The sequence below is a fragment of the Crassostrea angulata genome, chromosome 2, assembly GCF_025612915.1.
Source record: "Crassostrea angulata isolate pt1a10 chromosome 2, ASM2561291v2, whole genome shotgun sequence".
NCBI classification, from domain to species: domain Eukaryota; kingdom Metazoa; phylum Mollusca; class Bivalvia; order Ostreida; family Ostreidae; genus Magallana; species Magallana angulata.
Window position 1 is genome coordinate 15,842,929 of NC_069112.1, and position 19,416 is coordinate 15,862,344.

At 31.9% G+C, this 19,416-nt stretch overlaps 1 protein-coding gene across 1 annotated transcript; it reads left to right on the top strand.

Annotated features, from left to right (window-relative positions):
* The first annotated feature begins 11,435 nt into the window (after positions 1-11,435).
* Positions 11,436-15,669, top strand: LOC128172962 (uncharacterized). Its single transcript, XM_052838699.1, has 3 exons — positions 11,436-11,758; positions 12,679-12,870; positions 14,167-15,669. Exons 1-3 carry the CDS (start codon positions 11,458-11,460, stop codon positions 14,379-14,381), a joined length of 708 nt encoding a protein of 235 aa, XP_052694659.1. The 5' UTR covers positions 11,436-11,457; the 3' UTR covers positions 14,382-15,669.
* The last annotated feature ends 3,747 nt before the right edge of the window (positions 15,670-19,416 follow it).

The following is a 19,416-nucleotide window of genomic DNA, read 5'->3' on the forward strand; positions in this document are numbered from 1 at the left end:
CATATACCAGGATATGCATTGATTGCATATGTTGGTATATCAACTAAGAAGGTATGAATATTCTTGAAGAAAAGCTCAATACAATGTGCGGCAAATAAAACAGCAAACTAGTAAACGTTGTACTTTGTGCACTTTATCGGGAAGACATCCAAAAATACCATCGTACCCTTTCAACTTTTCCATCAACTCGGATTTGTTCTTGCCATTATGTTCGTGATATATCGAATGTTTCGGCGAGAGACATTCCTTCAACAAATTACTTTAGCAATGTAGTCTTTTATCATTAAAATATAGAGGAAAAAAAATTCATAAGAGGAACAGTATATTTTGTTTAAATGAAATAGTCATGTCAGGTGGAGATTATGAGTCCGGGTTTTTTTTTTGTTTCTTTCGATGCAAAACATTCTTATTTTTTTTCTTTTTTGCTATGAAAAATCGTACAAAGGATGGTCATAATTGCATAAGCAAGATACGTGCACTTTGAACAACTTAAAAGAAAAATTATAACTAAATAAGTTAAAGATAGAATGTCCACCTTAATAGAATTCAGTAAAAAAAAGAAGTAAATTGAATTCGAAACTGAGGGAAAAAGAAAATTTGATAGGATACATGAACAATGTATACACTTTAATCAAATGTCTTCCCCGTTTTCTATGAGAAAAAATTTCATTCTTACCGACGTATTACAAACACTGGCGGCCTTTTAAATGCTTTCAAATCTTTCTACCCATTAATTCATATATTTATATAGAAACTGAGTGTCAAAAAATCAGTGGTATTAGTATCAGTTTAGGTTAAATCAAACAAAACATTCTCCGGAAAAAGCTTAATAACTCGGTAAGACTATTTTATATATACTTTCTTTTTTACATATGTGCACGTTATTTACTGAAGCAATGCACTTTTGTTTTAAAACAATTTTTAATTTAATATATGTAGATCTCAAATAAAAAATATTTGTTGTAGTTGTTTCATTTGATATTATTGTTTTTTCGATTGTTTTTGCTGTTTCTAATTTTTATAAACTATAAAAAGAATCTACCTTGCTGTTAAATGAAATCGATACATGTTCGTTGAATATTCTGTCATATTGTCATTAAGTGTACGGCAACGGCGAGTTTTACATACCCTGAGACAAAAATGCATTAAATTTTAAGCAACATTTGTTGTTGAATTTAAAGAGAATAGCAACACTTTATATTCCATTACTATTTTAGAGAGTTGAGTAAAACAATGGCGAGTTATATCAGAGGATCAGATTTCAAAATCATCGGGCGGTTTGCGAACATAAGTACTGGAACTGATGAAAATGGTAGAAGTACGCAATCACCGTCAGAAGATCATATGAAGCTTTATACTGAGTTTATTTTTGTAATATACCTTTGTATTGCTTTGATCGTCTTCGCTGCAGTTGTAAGAACGTGGTTTGTCAGGAAAAAAAGATACATTTCATCTGATCCGACTACGAAAACAAACAGATGCAGCCTGACCAGCGAACCTATTTGTGATTACTGCTGAGTTTCCTAACAATGCTTTTCAGACATTCCCTATGTTACATTAGTCTTCATTTATATACTAATACTGTCGTGTGAAGTAAACACAATTTGAGATGCGAATATTGTTGTATTCGAGCATTAATTGTATAATAATTGAACATTCATGTTTCATAAATTTGAGTCTCAATAAAGAATTGCAAAAAGATGAGTAAAGAGTTTTCCCCCTCAGAATTCGTGGTGAAAAATTAAGATAGCATATGATATTTGCAACAAAGATACATGTGTACCAGTGACATATCAACATAAAAAGGTCATTAGGTCATTATTGATTTTCGCTCATATAAACCAAATAAACTTTTCAAATCGCCCGTTGCCCGACGTGCGTCTGACCGTCTGTCTTTCTGTCTGTAAATTTAGTCACATGTTTGACGTCTCTATACCATTGGGCCAAATTTAACCAATCTTAGTACAAAGCATCCTGAAGGAAATGAAATGCTAAACTGTTTATAAATTATTGCAAAATATGAAAATCCAGAATGATACTAGGGGTTCAAGAGGGTTTCAATGTTAAATATACTAATATATTTGAAAAACTATAAAACAATTCTTTTCAAAAACTACAGTGCTTTAATTATGAGATTAAAATGCAAGCATTCTTAAATAATGTATAGTAGATATTTTTAACCTTGTGACCCCAGACTAATACGATGGCCCTAAGAGGGGATCAAAGTTTATCATAGAAATGTATGGGGAAAATGGTGATAACTTCTCTAGGCCAGCAATGCTATAATTTGCGAAATTACTATGCAAGCAGTCTCAAATAATGAAGATTTTAAATCTTATACTAAGGTCCAAAGAAATGTTCAAAATTTGACACAAAAATAAATGGGAAAGTTTCCTTCTCAAGAACTTCAATGCTACAATTTCAAACAATTTGGATTTTAAATTGTTAACAAGAAGACATCCGAACTAATACGAAGCTCAAGAGGGGTTGAAAGTTGAAAAAGAAATATATATGGAATATATTAAAAAAAACGTTCTTCTTAAGAACTACAGTTACTACAATTTGTGAGAATGCTATGCAAGCATCCTCAAAAAATGCAAATTTTAAATTCATATAATCCTGATCCCTGAATTTAATCGGGCCCAAAAAAGCTTTGAAAGTTTGACCTTAAAAATATCTGATGAAAATAACTTTATTAAATTTCTTCTTAAGAACTTTCATGCTACAATTTCAAACTATGTAGATTCTAAATAATTAGATCCATGCCACCCAAAGTGAAAATAAGGTATGAGAGGTGTTTTAAGTTCAACATAGAAATTCATGGAGATCATTAATAACTTTCCATATTTAGGTTTTTGGGGGATTTTTTTCCCAAGTTTATCTCAAATATATTTGGGAAATATATTTAAAAGCTGCAATTAAATAATACAAGATAATATTGTTCAATAGAGCAATTGACCCGTTAACCTTACAGACTTGTCGAAAAACACCCATGCTTATCTAATGATCTCTTCTGCATTTTATAGCAGTCAGCGGTATAATATGACCAAGATGATAGCAACTTGAGCCGCTGAAGAAGTGAGCAAGGTACATATAAAAATGGGGGCACAACAAAAAGAACAAGTGTAGTCTTTGTATAATCTAGATATCTGGAGAAAAAACAACAAATTAAACGATATCTAATGAGCTATGACTCTATCATATTTCCAGGTGTTACTTCAATCATATGGAAATGTTACTTACAGTTATAGTTGTGTACAGGTAAACACCGGACATATTTCTTGCAGACTCCTGAAACCAGGAATTTCGTTACTTAACAGCAATTTACACCCAGGGTGGAATCGGATACCTATTACTTAATAGGGGTTACGATCTTAAAGTCAGACTGAATTTTAGTATGTTGTGTTGTATCCATATAGCCATACAGCTGCGACTTATGTTCCTTATCAGGTTTCGTACCTCCTGCATTGTGGTCGGGTTCCAATCATGCTGCAGGGCAAGGGCCAGCTCCTTAATAGTCTCAATAGACGATCAAGAATGTCCCAAACGTGCTCAGTAGGTGGCAAATCTGGCGACCGTGCAGGCCAATCCAAAGTATCATTATTGTTGTGTTGAAGGGTGGTTTGTGTGTGACGTGCAGTGCGCGGACGGGCATTGTCTTGCTGCAGGATTCTTGCAATACCTTGGCGTAAAAAGGGGACAACTACAGGAACGACAATCTCTTCGCATTATTTTTAGAATTTAACGTCTCATTAAATGCCACAAGCACCGTTTTACCCCGATGGCTTATTCCATCCCAAACAATGACACCTCAGCCGCCCTTATGATTATGTTGAATAATGTTTTCTGGGTCAAATCGCTCGTTTCTTCGTCTCTATAAACGAACTCTTCCATCCGCGAAAAATACGATAAATCGGGACTCTTCGATGAACAGTACCTCCCCAGTATACATTTCAACGTTTAAACAACGTTGTTTCAACGTCAGGCATCAACGATGAATCAACGTTGAAAAAAAGCTGCATATGAAAGTTGAGGCAATGTTGAAAATGTAACATTGTTTCAACGTCAAAATTCAACGTCGATTCAACGTAGAAAAGGTGTTGAAATCTGGTTGAAAATATGTAGATATGACGTTGAAAAAAAAGTTAAAATTAAGTGACTTTGGTTAACTTTTTCTTATAAATGTATTTTTTAATTATGTTGTGTTGTTTTATGTGTTTTGATGTGATCCAAATGTAAAAACTCGATCTCCATTTAAACCCTTGTAATATACGAGGACATCCTTCGCTAAACAGCTTTTGTATGAAGGTCTTGTTAAAATATGGAACGTTGCATTTCATAATGTTTTACATAAGGCTATGGGAAAATGAACACAAAGAAACCACGCGTACATTCCGCCAAATGGTAGCCATGCTTGTTTTCCATGATATGGAACAAAGGAGGTCAACACAAAAACGTAGAATCCGCAATAATCAGTTCATCATTTGCACTCTGCAGACTGTTCTAAAAATGACTCCAAACATATTCGAATTTAAAATATAAAATAGTCACAATAGTTCAAAAGCTTAGAAATCTGGCATTTTACTGTACATAAAATCCGTGTTTGACTGCACGAGTTGTACCTGAGAACTGAATTTCTTTGTTCACCAATAGCGTCTTTAGTGGTCAAGCTGACATAGAGCAGCCTGGTAAATAGCATAATTCCCAAGATCAGCAGTGCTTGCAGTAGTGCTGGGTCTGCGCATCCCCTTATCACTGACCTTGTTAAAATGCAATTAGCCAGCTGCTGTACGCACAGCTCAATCTCAATTTTCTTGTATCAAAACTATCTTTTGTTTTAAAATGTAATGGAAAAAAATTAACATTTCATTAAAAAATCTTTGATATTAAAATTGGAAAAAAAATATAATAATTTACTTCGAAATCAAATAAGATGAAGATATATTCAAATTAACATTAATATGTGTAAAACACATTATTTCATGCTCCTACAATTGACAAAATATAAGTACATGTGAAAGGTAGATTTTAAAAAATAAAAAGGAAGTTTCAAATTTGAAAATATGTGGCCAGTTTCATTTATTAAACGTTGTTTCAACGTTGAAAAGTGTTTGATGTCTTCAACGTTGAAAGTGAGTTGGATCTTCAACGTGGAATCAACGTTGATATATGGTTTGGGTTTCAACGTTGAAACCTCAACGTTGAATCAACGTTGAATAATGGTTGATCAACGTTGCAACTTGATTTCAACCTTTCCTCAACGATAAAACAACGTTGCGTACCCACTGGGTCATTTCATTGTCTCTGAATCCAACAACAATGAACATTGGCCCATGCGATGCGGGTTACTAGATAAAATTGTGGTAATGTTCCTGCAGTGAAAGGTCTTCGAGCTCGAAGATTTGCTGAACGTAGCCTATTTCTTACACTTTGACCACATAATCTTACTCCAGTAGCTCGTCGCAATTCTTCTGCAACTCTAGGACCAGCCATGAAACGGTTACGTCTTGGTTTTGTTACAATGAAACGATCTTGTCAGCCAGTCCTTTTACGTGGACGTCCTAAACGCTGCCGACCACTGACGTTCCCCGCGGTTTTAAATCGGTTCAAAAGTCGGCATGGGGTAAACGGATGCACATTCAATTTTTGAGCAACATCTGTATGTGAGCAACCAGTCGTTAACATCCTAAGAGCCCGTTGTCGTTTATTTTCAGAAAGTTTTGGTCGTTTTCCTATTACATATTTTTGCAACTTTTCACCGGCTTTCCTTTAAACACGTGCTCTACAAGTTTTTTAGGTAGTAAAAACTCTTCTCGGCCGTTATCATTCAACCAAAACCTATTGTATTGTTATATTGTACGAACGCTGGATATCACGGATTTAAAAAAAAACATTGTCTTTTAATTCCTATAATTTTATTGACTCTAAAACAAAATACATGATTAACAAAACAAGATTTTTTTTAAAATTATATCAATGCAAAATCAATTGCTAAACTTATTTTTATCAGCAAACATTAAGTTGCAAATTGTAACTAAATGATATCATTTATATCAGCACGTTATTGATAATGTGTCTGCTCACCTGACGGCAGTTATTGATACGACGACGTCAAAAATAAATCATAAAATGCTCATATTTACATACCCTTATTGATGATTTTTTTTTCAAATTAATCGGTATAAATTGTAGTTCACGGAAGGCGTAAATTAGTTACAGTAAGAACAGTTCTTTTTTAAAAACGGTTTAATCTGGTTATGGTAAAGATAGATGTATGTAGAGATGAGCATGGAAATATAATCCATTAAAATTAACTCTTTAAATTGTGCTTTTAATAGTAATATCATTTTTATTGTTTAATAATTTTAGGATAAGGTGTTATAACAACAAGTATAAAATACATTTTAAAACCAGTAAAATGAGTGTGTGTGTGTGTGTGTGTGTGTGTGTGTGTGTGTGTGTGTGTGTGTGTGTGTGTGTGTGTGTGTGTGTGTGTGTGTGTGTGTGTGTGGTGGGTGCAATCTTTTATTTCTTTTGTTTCAATGAATATTTTGCATAAATATATTACATCCGAAGGAAAATACGTATAGCTCGTTACAAAATACTGTCACGAAGACGTTTCGTGTGTTGACGATTGTTTGTTGTTGTTCTGTAATTGAGTCGATGTAAAGTTACAAAGTTTATTCCTGGAAGATCCAGCATAAAGTGACGAACTAGGATTTTGGGACAAAAATCGAATCGGTCCAGGTAAGGGACATTACAGGTTAATTAATTATCATATTAATAAGAATAAGGAAGTGTAACCCTAAAAAGAACAGAGGAGAGTGTCAGGTTCGGCCGTTTATTTAGCAGGCAAACGTATTATTCAAAATGCCCCGGATTTCATAATTCCAGAAAGAAAGAGTTACTTCCCATGAAACATTAAAAAAATATAAAGGGGTACCTTCAAACGGCCTAACTACAGAAGGATTCCCTATCAAGGGCCTCTTGACAAACAGATAGGTATAGCGTGGATACAGACATAGGAGCTTAATCCAATGACATGGCACTTATTGAGAAGATTGAATATCAAATGAAATTTCAAACTGAAAAGTGATTTGTTACGTACTATTTGTTTGACCTTAACTAGATAAATAATTCGCTCGTCGCCGTGATAAATGTGAATATTTACAAAACAGATTATCAAGTGATAGAAGCAATTCTTTGCGCTGGATAAGGTTTTATATTGAAAAAAATAAGGCACGCAACAATCGATTGTTAAAAACGACAAAAATAAATTTTTAAAAACATGAAAATTTGTGTGTTGCACTCTGCTACTTTTGTGAGCTTATTATTTAACCAAATTTGGTTTGAAAGAATCAGGAAAATGGAAATAGATGAATATATTACAATAATGAATAAGTAATAATAATAATATCAATCATAAAATTATGAATATTTTTTTCTTTATGCCATAATATTTTACAACTGAAATAATCCATAACTCCCATTACTCATGTAATCAATAATGTGATTGATGTAAATCATAATCTTTGTGGACTGAAAGCGCCATGCTCAATAAAAAAATGAAAATACACAACATTTTTTCTTTTTTTATACATGTTCATGAAAAAGGAAAGTGGAGGGGTGGAGGTGGTTTACAGATCGCTTTGAAAATTTTCAATGCTTAGCTAGCGGCGTCCTGAAAGAAATTGAGAACTCACTCTATGAAAATGACGCTTTCGAAATTTTACTGCAAAATAAACTCATTGGTTGCATCCGGTGACGTTGATTTTGTGTCCATGTATGAAGATGCTATTTAACTTTGATATTACCTCAGGAAAGATAACTCTCGCGAACTTAACAGAAATTTTCAATATGCATAAACTATTTTAGGATATTAGAGATTTCAAAATGTGTTTATCTTATCATTTGGTACATATATTTATAAATGGTAAAGGAAACACGTGTTGTTTCCAGTGTTATTCATTACAGTATACCGATTTCGATTGGCTCATTGACGAGTATAAGGAATTAAGTGTACTCGTGCGTGGTTTACCTGGGCCAAGTTATGGGGAATTGAAGCCATTCGAGGTTTCGCTGCTTTACCTGCAAAAGCCCCCCCCCCCTTCTTTATGTTTACTGGGAACATGTATCTATTTTTTTATTTTGTATATTGTATAATGTTGATAATTGATTAGAAGATATAATGAATATGCTCGTTGTTGTAAAAATTTGATTTCAATTGAAGTCTGTTGCACAGACGAAGGCGATGCAGTTCCTACATATGTGTTTGAGTTTATAAATAATTATAAATATAAATACATTTATGAAAAAATTATGTTTGTTTGAACTGGTGAAAAAGATCATAAGCATGAATATGTGTTATTTTCACATTGTGAAATGCACTGAGTAAAAGTGAAAAATACTTTAAATATGTATAAACTTACAAAGCTGCATGTAAAATGATTAACAAAATAGTTTAAAGCTAGATAGTATCTTTGAAAGCAAACGATATATAAAGATAAATAATTAATTTAACGGTATAAAGAAGCAACGCTCCTGGCTGTAATATGGCAAAATGTAGTAAAAACTATAATTGTATTCTAAGAAAAATTATCCATATGGTTATTATTATATCGGCCTATAATATAAAATGGATTGTATACTTAACTGTTTACATTGAATTCTTGTTAATGCATCTTTTCTCAATAACTGAGAGCGACGGATATCTTTTTTTCCAGTGGACCATCATTGTGGATTCTTGCATAACTTTCCTAATGTGTTGGACAACAACTACCTCCATTGTTATAACGTTTCATGTAGGCTCTGGCACAGATAGAATGCACGCCTGTAGTCGTTAACACACGCCTCAAAACCTTTTAGAAAAAAGGAAAACAACATCTTTACCATTTAATCAAGTAGTTTTTTCTCGACATATTTTAACTTCGTGTTTGTAAATCATCACCATTTAGTAAGTACTAAATAAAATTGTAATTATTTCTGTTTATACAAATCATAACTGTCTCTTAAAACTATGCTGTGACATTGTAATTTCATCATTGATACATTGATACATGTCTATGCAACAAATAAAGAAAATCGAAATAATTTGAAAAAACGCATTCTTTAAAGATTAATGTATTGCCAACAAAACACTACAAAATAAAAAAAAAATCCATGTTCTTTCAGAATAAAGGAAAATACAATATAATCAATCCTCGTGCAGGAATTTTAGCAATTTTAAAATCATAAGTCCTATCTAGTTCAAACAATAACATATTGTATTTCAAGTTGGTGAAATACAATCTGCTTGAAAAACAGAAAAAAGTGGCTAATTTCAGGTATTGATGTCAAAAATGCCATTCAAATAAGTTTCTTTTTTTTATTAGATGTGATGTAATGTGGCTAGATCCTACAGTGTATCGGATGATTATACAAGAAGAAAATTGATATTATTTATCTAATCTTCTTTACTCAATACTGAGATATTGATTTTAAAATTATGTTACTTGTTTGAAGAATCTCGTGATTATCGTCACCTTCGATCCTAACAGAGTATATTCATACATCGGGTTTATTTGTTTTAGACTGTCGCTACCAGGTTTTTTTCTATTAATTGGTGGCAATTAATGACACGGGTGAGATTTGGAAATTCTAATTTCGGTGTGACAAATGCATTAATGGAATAAAAAAAAACCCACTTTCTTTTCCTTTTTTTAATTGTTTTTTAAGCTATTGTCTGAATAATATAGATGTTGCAAATTCACTTGCATATCTATTCTTTAAAAAGAGAGAAAAGAAAACTGGAGGATGATTTCGAATTTGTGTTTAAAGCGACGACTCTACTCATGTTTCAGTAGTACTATGCTACATGTATTACACTTTTTGGAAAGGATCTAATACCTTTCTACTTAAATTTACTTGTTATCTCGATACACGTTTGTTCCTACCATTTATATCACCCCAACCCTCATAGAACACTTACAATAACACGCAAACCCGAACAATGTACATAATCTTTATACAATAATACATAAAAGATAAGAATTAATTGGAAGAGAAAAATGTTTGAAAGTGACCAGAAAATAGTTACAACCCTGTGAGCATGTATGCCCTCTTTAGTAGTTTTTCACCCCAAATTTTCGATCGCTTGTTTGATAAAATAAACAAATATTTTGAACATGTATTCAAAAGTTACTTAAACAAAATTGGGATATTATTCATCATTATTACACATTCGACTACGCTCGATACAGAATCATTAAAAAAATGATTGTAGCGTCAAACATACGGCGAAAAAACATTTGCTTTCCGAACAAAACAAATTAAAATGAATAAAGTCAAGTTTTCAATTGATATGAAATGCACGGAAAGGTCAAACATGTCAAAAATTTTACCATGTTGTTTTTCGTCTCTAAAAGTACTTCCGCAAGTATGAGAGAAAACCTGATATTATAGCTATACAGACCAACTAAAAGGCATTTGCCAACATTGTAATTTTTATGTGTCCGAGGGAAGGATATTGACTCTGAGATGGAGCAAAACTTTACTTCTAAAATGATTCTCTTAAAAAAAGTCTCCGCTTTCAAATTAATAAACACGAGAAAGAAAAAAATATATATATATATATATACATGTATATAACGAAAAATGATGATATTCAATGAAAAATATACAATCAAAGTATGGAATATTTTCTAAGGACACAGTTTGTGTTTGAATAATATAAACAACAATCAAACTCTTATTTTTCATTATTGTTCAATTTGTTTTAATTTGCTAAAATTTTTGCCTCTATCTATGTAAAATATTTAGATGAATCAATACAAATAACTCATACTGTATATTACAGTAATTAATATGGAGTCATTCATACACATCTAGATGCAAATACCCGTTAACGTTCCTACATCTACGACTAAACATATCTGGTTAATGACGTATTTTACATTATATCTTTGCTCTTTTCTCTTGCTGTATTATAACAGCGTATACGATAGGTGAAAGTTACAATTGCAGAAAAGTATTTTTCGAAAACAAAGTTCATATAAATACTTGAATTTTGTTTATTTAATAAATATTGAATTTAGACGGGAGGAGGGTTCAAAATGAGCTAATTAGTTTAATGAGTAAATATCTTTTTACAGTGACAAAGTAGATGTACCCATGTATGTATGCCCTATAAACATCAATGATATTTGATTTGTAAAATAAATATGTATAAATCAGAAAACGGGCGGTTTAATTACATCTTTTGTTATGGGCTATTAAGAAACATTTAATTGAATGTTTGATATTAAATAATGCTATGCTCTAGATAGCTGTAGGTAAACGTGATTTGAAATACCTTAAAACAATAAAAATTCACCAGTGTTGGTCAACAAATCAATACTTTAAAGTTCTATATCAACTTATTACCAGAAATATAACTTACATATAAACTTCGATGTCGCATCACATGAACATAAAGAAGGCATGGTAGTAAAGTCCTATTTCGTCTTAGTATGTGTGTATTTCAGCGTTCAACTTGTATTTGCTGTATCCGGCTCTATTCTACAACAGCAATTTGTTAAAACTTATATTCGACCAACATCGTCTTGTGTTGAGGTCGCTAATCGAACTCCAAGCTTTGTCCATTGCTCGGCGAGTTGTCTAAAGAATCATAAGGATAATGTTGTCTTCAGCCGTCATGCTGTCTCCACTAGGTGTGTTTGCTGTAGACCTCTGCTAACAGGGCTGCATTATTTCGATACGGAGTGGATCACCTATAAACAGGGTATCTTCTTTTTATATTGGTTTTCCTTGCATAGTGTGTTTATACCTGTAGTTGCAACAGCTATATTTATGTGTAATTCGTTATTATAGTTGTGGGTTTCATGTAGTTAATTTTGTTGTTATTTACTGTAAACCAACTGTTATTCGCGACGACTTTATTTCCCGAAAAAAAAATGATATAATCTCCCTCAGCGACTATTTTCGTGACTAAGCCTTATCTTCAACCTTGTTGTTATTTAATCTATGGGGCAAGGACCAGTTCGCACCGAGAAATTTTCCGCGAATAACAGTAGGTTTACAGTAAGTTGCGTGACTGTTATACATGTATATATTCAACATGTTTTGTCAACACGGTATTTAACCCAATCCAATAGCGGTATACATGACCCTTGCAGTATTTTAGCCAGTAATACTGCAAAAGCAATGGTCATGTTATAGCTACGATGCATATGTTCACTGAAAAAAAAGTAGAGAAGTGTAATCCCAACCTAAAAGAGAGCGTAAATTGTATAAAATATCTGTTGTTCAGTAAAAGTTTACATCAAATGGTTCAAGATCACATGCTGATGTTCTTTGTAACACTCTTTTTTTTAATTGTAAATGTTTCGTGTTTACAATGTTGAGGTGTAGAGCAGGGAAAAGCACTGTTTACAAAAATTGTAGAATTTACCTTAAGAGCGTGTATGACAGCTAATCTAAGTTTGGCCTCCTCCAACAATTTCATATATTAACGAAATCAATATAAATTTAAATGCATACCTTATATGAGCTCAGAAATTCATCAATAACGACAAAATGTGTTTAATCTGTTAGAATTCAGTTCTTATGAAAATGTTTTACTTGTACATCAATGAGCCCAATTGTATATACTTTGAGTCAGTTCGTTGTATGAAGTAAAGTTGTTGGGTTTTTTTTATCCAGGTGGAGCCAATATTGTGTATTGCCCCACAGGATACATTGGTGTCAATTCATCAACAGTCAGGACTTGTCTTAGGTTAGAGTTGATGACAAAACAATACGATGAGGCCGCCACAAGCTGCCAATCAGATGGTGGGGATTTAATTCGAATTGATTCTGCCGAGAAATATGCCATCTTTCAGCAGTTTATTACCAGTGAGTTATCAGAGAACCAAGTTCATAACAAAAGTTGCTATTTTTAAAAAAAATCCACAGCATAATATTATCTTCGTTAATTGTCGATTAAATCATATATTTTTTTTTATTTCGAGATTATTCACATTTTCTATGGGTAACAATTCATTGTTAATGAGTTATATTTATATTTTCCAGTTTCTTTGCCTATGATAACACTACGTATTGATTTTGTACTATAAAACCCATTAATTCAAATGACGTATAATTGAGGCGCCAGCGGGGTTTGCTTATTTATATTTAAATAAAAATTATATAAATATCAGGAATAAGGAGTCATTCTTTTAATATTATAAGGTGTTATTTTCGGTCGAGGCGTGATCGAATCTATCATAAAGCCCTTCTGGCTTTATTGGATTTGATCACGCCCCGACCAAAATTATCACATTCTAATACTCAAATAATCATTCCTTATTCCTAAAATAAGTCATGTTGATAACACACACAGTTTATAAATGATTTATATTTTAAACATAAGTATACATTCCAGGGCAAACACATACTTGCTGGTAAAGGAGTTTAATCTATCTTTATGCAACTGCTTGTCCGGCAATTTTGTATTGCACTGCTTACTATGTAATTTCTATGATTTATTTTTTTTAGTTGACAAATGATTATGATGCTTCTTATAATCATTTTACCTGATTTACATTGTTTATTTCTCAATATTGATAGTGTTGGGTTTTAGTGGGCATGATCTTAATCAATTTATGATTACGCTTTTTTTTTTAAATTTGATTGACAAACCAGTCGAAACTCTGACCTCTTTTATCAATGTCAGGATTGTATTTAAATTTGTTTTTAGAATGTTATGATTACTTCCTGGTAGTTATTGTTCTTTTTTAGTCACCCGCCTTACCCGGATTGAGGGAGATCGTTTTTATTTCTGGTTATTCTTTAAATGTTGATAATTCTGAATGCATATTTCTCTAAAGAGTTAAAATCAATTTAGTTTCGTCAGCTAAAAAACTCAGTTAAAAATATAACTTCCAAGGTGATTTTGTTTTGTAATGCAATGCTAGATGCATGTAATTAAACAAACTAAACCTGAGACTTACAGACAGGTAAAACTTGTCATATCTATATTTGCTTTAAATTCTCGGACTTTTGTATGATTTTAAAGTGGAAAATGTGGACTGGTATCCCTATTTTTTTCATAGTACAATGTTGGTGTAATGTGACTTTTGTTAAATCCGAAACAGGTGCGGAAATAAAAACCAGAGTCCGCCTAATAAAGTTTAAAGTGTAACATTTCAGATTATGTCCCACCTGCTGTTGCTGAAATCTGGATTCAAGGCTTCAGGGACTCGAATGAGATTTGGCGATTCCATGATGGCACAGTTATGCAAGAACACTGTCCGTTGGAAACAATAAATTATCCAGGTCAAATTCGAATTCGATTCACGATCGCGCAGAACCGTTGTTACGATCATGAACCTACATTTTTCTATAACTCTGTTTGTGAGATTTAAATTGAGTGAAGTGACAGACAATCATTAACTTTATACTAGTAGATGCGCTTAGAAATGATGTGTGTCTTCTATGATTTAAATTATGCCTTAATTATTAGACCCATGTGGTTTATACGTAATTATAAAATAAAATTCTTTGGATCAATATCCTTCCCGGGAATAGATGTAAAAGACTGGCCTCAAGTAATATTTTAAAAGCCTACATGTCAATACATTAAATCCATGTGATACATGCGTAATTCAAAAAGGAAGCCTTAGATCATTACCCCTTTCCAGGAACAAATTGCAAAGAGTGGCTTTAAATCATATTTCAGAGTCATACATGTCAATGTATTTAATGAACAAGTGTAGTTAATTTTCTTCTTTTAAAATAATAACTATTTTATTACGATAGTTTTGAAAAGTATTGTTCTTTTTCATTTCTTGCTTTCAGTTTATTTAAATTAACGTGCATATTTTAAGGAAAAAAAGGAAAGAGAGAATGAAATCCGCTCTCATATTTAAAGTTACTTGTAAAACAATTATCGTTAATATCAAAAAATTGTCGGTTATGAATTTATATCATTTTTTTAAATGCATATAAAAGTAAAAATTAAAGTATTTTATATTAATTCGAATTTATTTTTTTTAACGGGCCGGTCAACAAACGCCAAAATTTGAAATATTCATTTGCACGTGATGTAACAAGCTTATTTTAGAACGTACACAAGAGGTCGATGCGGAAACGTGGTCGGACCAGTGGCAGTGGAATAATGCGTTCAAAGAGAAAAGAAAGAAAGAAACAGGCTGACAGAAAACATTGTAAATTAAGAATTTATATTGAAGACCACTTTGAGCGGTGGACACGTGTTAGAAACGTCGTGTTTTAGCATAAGCTTGTCGGTTTCTTGCTATAGACAGATGGTTCACGCAGCTGTGTTTTTCTTTGTTTAAAACAATATTTACTCCGTAAGGAAAAGAAGCGTATGTGTATGGTACGATATTCGTTGTCTAAATATGATAAAACTTGTATAGCTATCACTCGAATACTTAAAATATATAAACTGTAAATGTTTTGAGTCGAGGGACCCAAGACAGGATAATTTTGACGTTTTATTATGATAATAAAACACCCCTGCGAATGTTATTGTCATTAAAATTTTAGACCACGTGGTTTTATTTGACCCTTTTTAGTTTCGCAGTAAAAATCATGCCTCGTGTTTATAGTCTATTTCATAGAATTTAGATATTTGTAATCAAATATGAAATCTAGATGTTTATTGATTTTAAACTTTATCTTCATTATTTGATGGATAAAATGTGTTCTAGAAATAAATGTGACAATACAAAAAAATAGCTCTTGTCTGCTGTTGCAAAAATTAACATGCATTAATGTAAACTCCCCATAGGATTAATTTTCGATCCGCGCCTGACCAAGTAATAGCATCAAGAGTGAAACAGACTATACTATTTTATGCAGAATATTCCTTGAAAATGGCTCGATATACTACGTTTTTATGCAAAACAGACACCCATTATTTTTTTTAAAAACATGGTATTGCACACCACAAGCATCAAACATGGCTATGATTTTATTAAGCTACCCAATGTTTATATTTTCAACCACTCTAGACGTGGTTGAACACGAACGATAACTCTGTTCTGAATATTATCGTATAATATAAATAATCGCTTGATGGTAAAATAAGACATACATCTGAAAAGATTTTCATGTTTTAACATAAATCAAAGTAGGATATGATATAAAAACGACCAGTACTTACGTATTTTGAGAATATTATCCGAACACTTATACTTCCGCTCGAAATTTAACAGGAACTGAACAAAGCTCGGTGAAGTCTCGTGAACTTTCATTCGAGCACCTCTGCATTTATTACATACTTAACAATAAAGAAAACATTCCGAACACATTTGCAGGGGTGTAAAAGTTGTCAACGTTTAAACATAATGGTCAATTGAAAAAGAGCTTTCATCGATTGTCTTCGACACCGAAACGCAACCATCCTCGTAAAAAACAGATGACAATATCTAATATTTTTCTGTTAATAGAACACAAACCTGTTCACATGAATTCAAACAATGTAAACAAACCTGTCGTTTTACCTCCTTCTGCATGCTGCTTTTCTGAATTACTTTTCCCGCGAACATGCGAAAATCCACCTCAAACGTTAATCTGTTATGAATATGATCTGTAAATCCCCTTTATTCATTTTCAAATAATGGTCAGTACCGTTAATATTTATAAAAAAAGTTGCAAAATTTTCGGTATACTTTTTTTTCATAAACCTATTTATGCTGACAAAATTTGGGTCTGGTTTTAACATTGCAAAACTGTCGTTAAGAACGGCATACATTGTATATACCTTCAAATTATCATATTACGATTATACATGTAGAGGAAAAAGTCATTTCAGCCAACATTACTTTATTATGAATATTCTCCTCCTTGTTTTGTCATTCTCACTTGTTCCAGGTCTTCCACAATCTTCCCAGCATCCTCTTTGATCTAAAAGTAGCCACATTAGTCGGAGTACACTTACTAATGACAACCATCCTGATTAAAGAAAAATATCAACACAACGTATCAATCGATTTATCATTTATATTTATGATTTGTATTTAATTGCGGCTTGATTTAATTAAGAACCATGTAAAGATATGAAATAAAAAACATATGTTGCAAATACTTCTTATACGGACTATGCAAACTTATGTTGCAAGTCTTATGAAGAGTATAGTATTGATTTAAAAAAGTTTCTTTTAACATTAGTATGGAAGCTAGCACAGTTAGCTGTATACAATCACATTTTTATTGATTAGTTGTTGTGTATGTTTTTGTTAACTATTCGACATCATAAGCATACATCACATGAAAGGAAAATAAAAAGTATAGTTTAGTCTTAGAAAGGCCTCTACATAATCTTTACACATTACTTTCATTGTGTAAGTCAACACAAGCCTATGAAATACACTGTACTTACTCCAAAGTACATTATTGACTGTATGCTATTATTCGATCATAAAACTTAGTCTACATCCATGTATTAAATATTGAAAACATTTATCTTCATTCACAAAACTGAAATCGGCTATAGTGTAGAAGTACTATCCAGGTAATGTTTAGTTAATTTAACTCTCACTCAAGGCCACCTACATCACACCTACTCGAAGAAAAGTTGTTTGGTGGCTTTTTACGTAGATATTGATAATATATTTTACAATCTTTTAACCTTAATATTAAGAAAAGAGACTTGTACTATTTTGACACAACATCGTGAACAAATATTAAATAAAAGTAACATAAAAAGATAGATTTACCAAAACTGTGTTTTTTACCCGATGAAAATCCTTTACATTAATGATCGAATCCATACATACAGTTTTTTGTTTAAGTCCAAATGGATAAGTTGAGGCGAAATAGTTTTCTTTTTTTTCAATTTTCGCCGAGAAGCAGTACATACATTTAACAAAACAAGTATTTCAATGCATAATGTACAACCAATTTTAGTCACCATGTATTTGTTTAAAGTCAACTGAGATTAAAAAAAAAAAAAAGTCCACAAAAACAATTTTTAATGTCTTTTAAACATTTATATTTTTTCCACGTTAAATGGCCCGGTGAAGAATAAACCTAAAAAAAATGAAAAACATTCGAATTTTTAAAACACTAGTACATTTTTAGAACATGGGCACATATTGTTAAGAGTCTCTGCTCATCATTCTAAGCATGCGGAATTCGAGCAAATAAACGGAGCTACATATATCAATATAAAATTGCGCTAGCAAAAAAATATTTCTTTTTGGAAAAATTATCTTCCACGTTTAGAACTTGAAAAGATTGTGAAGTATTTGCTTTTTGCATCGTTTGTAAGGGAAATAAATTAAAATAAAACACTGTCTGTTGTTTGTATCACTTCATTTCTATTCATATTAAGCATAAGTTTCCTGGTGGCATGGATATGTTGGTTTTTTTAATTTCGATACAGCATCTAAAACAAAAAATTAATATATTCTTATTCAAAGTTGCTTTATAAGTTGTTATTTTTTTAATTATATTAATTTATCTTTTCTTTGCAATACAGTTTTATAATCCGTTATGTCTGAATTTACATTACATGTCTATTATTTAAAGAACGAGTACGCACGCTTTCGCGCATCATTTCATTTGTATTCTGACGTCATCTTGTTGCTTTGTTGACACCATGGCGCGATAGTTTCAACTGCAGATATTCAGCGAAATTTGTTGAAAATAGCTCGATTGATACAGAATATTGATATTATATTGTGGAATAAACATAAATGTCTCGAAGTACATGTATAATCTATTTTTGGCCTCGGGTCGAAAACGTGAGGAGGGTTCATCAAGGCTAGCCCTCCGTCACGTTTTTTTTACCCGCCTAAATAAAGCTTATTTCAAGAAAGTAACCATGCATTTTATATTAATGACCCTCAATATGTGATTTTATATATTTATTTATTGCTTAAATATGTCTGAATGTGTTAATGATACTATAAAGATCACCATTTCCGCCTTTGTCAAATAAAAATAGCCATTATCTGATAAATCTGGGAGGTTGGGCATACAAAAACAGCTTTGATTAAACCCCTGGAACAAACCAGGAGGTAAAAGGTTTTTTTAATTTTACCATTTAATGCCTTTTAAGACTACATTTATCGTTATTAACATCTTACAAATATCCGTGAAAACTATGCGGTAATTTAAATAACCATTTCATTGTAGCTACATTGAAGTATACATTGATTTATTCAACATGTAAAGGAAAATAAATCGCTTTGAAACGTCTTAAATTTTATTCCATCGTTCCTAGAATACCATCGGTCCAACAATTCAGCTAATGCAGTATAAAAAGTTTAAGAAAAATACAAAATAATCAATTGTCATGTATAAATTATCACAAATAATTATTCTTATATTTTTTACAAGCATTACCTGATTATTGTTCTCAAGTGGAGCACAGTCTGGATAAAAGATCATCAAAGTTTCCCGTTTCAGGCTTCGTATCAATAATGTTTT